At 31.1% G+C, this 5,073-nt stretch overlaps 1 protein-coding gene across 3 annotated transcripts; it reads left to right on the top strand.

Annotated features, from left to right (window-relative positions):
* Nucleotides 1–811: 811 nt before the first annotated feature.
* LOC131662117 (soluble inorganic pyrophosphatase 4) lies at nt 812–4,141 on the top strand. 3 transcript variants are annotated; one of them, XM_058931812.1, is made up of 10 exons: nt 812–1,004; nt 1,297–1,342; nt 1,698–1,842; nt 1,975–2,030; nt 2,452–2,517; nt 2,599–2,706; nt 3,156–3,221; nt 3,322–3,442; nt 3,541–3,622; nt 3,883–4,141. In XM_058931812.1, the coding sequence occupies exons 2-10, from the start codon at nt 1,313–1,315 to the stop codon at nt 3,923–3,925; spliced, it is 717 nt and encodes a 238-aa protein (XP_058787795.1). In that variant the 5' UTR covers nt 812–1,004; nt 1,297–1,312; the 3' UTR covers nt 3,926–4,141. The 3 variants fall into 3 exon arrangements, with proteins under 3 accessions (XP_058787795.1, XP_058787796.1, XP_058787797.1); XM_058931813.1 differs by having other exon boundaries at nt 813–1,004; nt 1,975–2,003; XM_058931814.1 differs by lacking the exon at nt 1,297–1,342 and having other exon boundaries at nt 813–1,004.
* The last annotated feature ends 932 nt before the right edge of the window (nt 4,142–5,073 follow it).

Genomic DNA, 5,073 nt, shown 5'->3' with positions numbered 1-5,073 from the left:
ATAGACTAAATACATTAATTCTTTAATGAATCTAAAATGTGATTTTTTCTTGTAATTTGGGACAGAAGAAGTATTAGATAAGAAGGTTAACTCAACTAGTATATATTTATGGAGTTAAATAGTTATAATTTGTTAATATAAAATTTAGTTTTTAACAACAAAAGTTATTTATATATATATATATATATATATATATATATATATATATATATATATATATATATATATATATATATATATATATATATATATCAAGTAGGAGGGTTTTTAAATAAGAGATAAGAGCATTCAATGCTAACCATTAGATTAATCAAGAGAGAGAAATAATAATTATATTAATATTTTAATAAATATTTTAATAAATAATTTAATTTCTCTCTCTTGATTAATCCAATGGTTAGGATTAGATGCTCTTATCTCTTATTTAAAAATTCCTCCTACTTGATACATCCCCTATATATATATATATATATATATATATATATATATATATATATATATATATATATATATATATATATATATTAATATTGTATATAAGTTGTTGATATTTAAAAATTAAAAAATAAAAATAAAAAAATAAATATTAAGTCAATAAATAAATAAAAAAAAATATTTATTATTTTAGAAATACCAAAAATACAAATATTTAAGTTTAAAATAATTAAAATTGTTTTGTAAAAAAAATAATAATAATTAAAATTGTGATTCGGAGTCTATGATAATACAACCTAATAATATACAAATGGGAAGGTAAGAAAATTCCTTGATTCGAGAATATATGCTATTTCTATTTAATTAGTTTCTGTGTATATTTTCCTTAAACAGAAAACAGAGCGGGAAGAGAACGCGTCGCGTACACCTCACATCTTCCCATTTCCTTTCTCTACTTAAGCATCCTCTTTCCTTCTCCATTGCACACTCAACAAGCAACCATTTCATTCTCTTCTCCTCGAGATCTGTGCTTCTTCTTCATCCTTCTCTTCCTTCTTCTCTAAGTGTCGGTGAGTTCCCGTTTTCCCTTTTACGTCACCGTTTCACTAGGGTTTCCATTTCCATTTCTACAATACTCCAAAATCACACGCAGCATGTTCTTGTATTTTTTTATTTTATTATTATTTTTTATGTAGTAGTTGCGTATTTGATCGTTTTGTTGAAACACCGTTTTTCAAAGGTAAAAACGCGTTGGAGTTTTTTCTGTGAACGTTAGGATTTTTATGCATTTGAATCGTTCAGATCTATGAGTTTTTGATTTTGATGTTATATATTTTCTTAATGCTAACTGTTTGTGTTCAGGCGTTTTGTTTACCAAATGGATTCTGAATCGGAAACTTTCCAACTGGTTGGTTCATTGATTCCACTGCTCATTTTTTTGAATTACTTCATTCAATTAGTTCGTGTTTTTTTTTTGGTTGAAATTTTAAGAAACGTGTTTTCTTTGCTTTTTGAAGACTATTTTTCAGCTACCGATTTCAGTGACTGAAATTATGATGGATTTTGGTTTTGTAAGTTGTAATTGCAATGGTGTTTTTGTGATATTTGGGGGAAAATGACACAGTTTTATTTTATTTGTTAAGTTTTTTTTTTTTAGTCAAAATGGTATGAATGCCATTGACTTAGTCTCCGGAAATATTTGTGAAATTGTGTCAAAAAAATGTAATGATGGATCTGATTATAATTGCTTTTTATTTTTTTAGGCTGAAGAAATGGCTCCACCAATTGAGACTCCAAACAAGGTTCATAGCGCAACTTATACCTCACCTCCACCTCTTAATGAGAGGATCCTTTCATCCTTGACTAGGAGATCTGTTGCTGCACACCCTTGGCATGATCTTGAAATAGGTAAACTATTTAATTTGAAACAATGGTAACATGTTGGTGGTTTGATCACAATGTGGTGCTCCTCTTTTTCTTTGCTTATTTCGGAATGCTTTATGCGTTATTCTAATAACAAGTGTTTTTTTGACAATGTAGGCCCTGAAGCTCCCAAGATCTTCAACTGTGTAAGCATGCTGGACACCAACTTACAAGTTACAATTAGTTGTTTTATTTCTTTTCAACAGCACAATCATTGTTTTATGTTCATAAGAATAATATAATTACTTAATTAACAACTATGCTTTCCATGAATCCTGAATGTTATCAGATCAACAAATGTTTACATGATTAATTCTTACTCTGATTTCGTCCTTACTATATCTAGTTATGCAGACTCATTATGAGAAATGGTTAACCTGTTATATAGTCTACATGTACACAAATATAACTTACGTGGTATGCTTATGCTATATGGTTCATCATGCCTGGCATTATGTTTTTAAAAAAAATCCTCTTTAAGCTTCATCTTAATTGTGCAATGTCGTATCCAATCACAACTTGATGGCCCCCCTTTTTGAACTTTGCATTCTTAAGTCGGTATACTTTATTTTTGAAATGTTGATGAATTTTCAGGTGGTTGAAATTGGGAAAGGGAACAAGGTGAAGTATGAACTTGACAAAAAAACTGGACTCATTAAGGTGATTATGGTTGCTTAGCTCTTTGTTCCCTTTGTTGCAGTTGTTCCCGCATGTTATTTCTGAGCATGCTTCTCTGTGCAGGTTGACCGTGTGCTTTACTCATCAGTTGTGTATCCTCACAACTATGGGTTTGTCCCCCGTACTATTTGTGAGGATGGTGATCCCATTGATGTCTTGGTCATTATGCAGGTAATTGCATCTGGCTGCTACTGACCATCATCCTTAGAAATTAAGTTGCCTTGTCTGATGGTTTCATTTAAAGTAAATTGCACTGCATATTTTCTATAATCCTGTTCTCAATTTGGATTTGGTTCCTAGTTCGCGGGGATTCTCATTTTATCTTACACATTTTGACGATTCTAGTATCTTATAAAGTAATCTTAATAAATTTAATAATCCTTAACATATCGAACCTTATCTTTTTTACTATTGAGTTATGCTTCGAGTAAATTTCTAAAATTTTTGCCGGCTCAAGGTGATCAAAATTTGCTAATGTGAGTAAATTTCAAAATATGACTACTCTAACACAATTTCTCAATAATGCATGGTATTAATTTGAGAAGAGGATCAAGTCTAGTATTAGTCTATTAGACTGGTCTTTACTTAGATGCTAATTCTTCTTATTTGTGCTACAACAGGAGCCAGTTCTTCCAGGTTGCTTTCTTCGGGCCAAAGCTATTGGACTCATGCCTATGATTGATCAGGTATCTAAGACATTCCCTTTCCCAGGCAGCAATAACTTCTCTTTTGATTATAATGATTATTATTAATTATTAATCAACCACTGATTATTATGAAATTCAGGGTGAGAAAGATGACAAGATAATTGCTGTCTGTGCTGATGATCCCGAGTATAGACATTTCGAAGATATCAAGGAGCTCCCTCCTCATCGTTTAGCTGAAATCCGTCGTTTTTTTGAAGATTGTATCCTTTGGAAAATTTCAAATTATGTTGAATGGTTAACATATACGTATCCTCAACATTTTTTGTTTTTTACATTTTTCCTTAACAAATGCAATCAGACAAGAAGAACGAGAACAAGGAAGTTGCAGTAAACGACTTTCTTCCAGCCTCAGCTGCCTATGAAGCGATTGAGCATTCCATGTAAGTTATATTAATAAACCATTTGGTTTCTGTTTTTGGATTGATAATCTGGAAATTGTTTGGTTACAAAGTTACAATTGATTCTTCTCAAATCGCCAAATTTGACATCATCTTCTACATCATCGTAGCAACATCGACTCTCACACTTTTTAGTTTTTTCAACATCATCTTTCTCTATGATCTCCAGTTTACATGTTTCCTGTTAATGAATGCCTTCCGGACAATGCAGAGTTTATAACCTTTCTGTTATGGTTGTGCAGGACCTTGTATGCTGACTATGTTGTAGAGAGCTTGAGGCGGTAGCTTTGATGCATATGGGATTTTGTTTGGTGGTGAAAATATATTTTGAAGGTTCTGCCATGATGACTGAAAAAGATATTTTGTATTGTATTACTGTCATATTCCTATAGCATGTACATTTGTCTCACAAAGGACAAGTGACTACTACACATGCATATCCTACACATATATTTTGCTTGACTTTTATTTTTAAATGATATATTCGTTTATTAATATTCATATTCAAATCTGTTTAATATCATTCTTGCCTCATTGTGTTTCTTCCTTCCCAACTTGATGTTTAGTGAATTATAGTGGGGTTCACATCTAAACCAAAATTTAAAATTTATTTATTTTGTAATTAATGTAAGAGTTCTATTAGTAGGTGGTGTATCACCTTCACCTATGGTAACGTTTGTACATTAATGTAAAACTCACTCTAAATGGGTTAAAAGAAAAGAGCTGTGATATATCTCCACCCAAGCTATTTATGTAATAATAAGAATAATAATATAGGGGCTGAAGGACCACAAAATGCTATATATTCACTTAAAAGATCTAATATTCGATAGATTGGTCCACATTGAAGAAAAGTTGAGTTAGGACCCTAGGCATCTTCTAATTACTTACTCCACACGATCCAAGATAAAAGCATGATACATCCTTAAGTTAACAAAATGGCATAAAAGACATGTCTACTTACACGCCCTTTATCTGAAGTTGATACAAAATTGTCCAAACCGTAATTTTGAAAGAGGAAGGAAATGCTTTTATAAAAAGTACTTTCAAAAAAGAATAAAATACCTACCTTCTTATTGATAGGCTTCCACCTATATTTTCAAACACAAGTCAAACCCATTAAAAAATTATTTTTTTTATCGTATCCAATACGTTATGATACGCCGCCGAATCCAATATGTATCGAAGGAGTATCCGAATACACGGTAGACGATAGGGTTAGTCAATCTCATGACTATTCATATTTCTAGAACATGTGAATCTCCTCACCCTTAATTCTTCTTTTCTCAACTTTAATTACCTCATCATTTTCATTTTTCTATTTTTGGGAAATGATATACTTTATTCCATTTACCAAAATAGATGAGTACAAAGGCGATCTACACGATCCAGCCACTAAAAAGCAAGCAGACTAATTAGGAAGTATAAGACTA

This window comes from Vicia villosa, linkage group LG3, assembly GCF_029867415.1.
Source record: "Vicia villosa cultivar HV-30 ecotype Madison, WI linkage group LG3, Vvil1.0, whole genome shotgun sequence".
NCBI classification, from domain to species: domain Eukaryota; kingdom Viridiplantae; phylum Streptophyta; class Magnoliopsida; order Fabales; family Fabaceae; genus Vicia; species Vicia villosa.
Note: the sequence above shows the minus strand (reverse complement) of the source record. Positions and strands in the feature narration are given on the sequence as shown.

What these genes read in the sequence shown, in the direction of transcription:
- LOC131662117 (XM_058931812.1), top strand. Translation starts at nt 1,313, where the DNA reads ATGGATTCTGAATCGGAAACTTTCCAACTG. An exon ending in AAAAAACTGGACTCATTAAG is followed by an intron (nt 2,518 to 2,598) that starts GTGATTATGGTT and finishes TTCTCTGTGCAG; the next exon opens with GTTGACCGTGTGCTTTACTC. An exon ending in ATGTCTTGGTCATTATGCAG is followed by an intron (nt 2,707 to 3,155) that starts GTAATTGCATCT and finishes GTGCTACAACAG; the next exon opens with GAGCCAGTTCTTCCAGGTTG.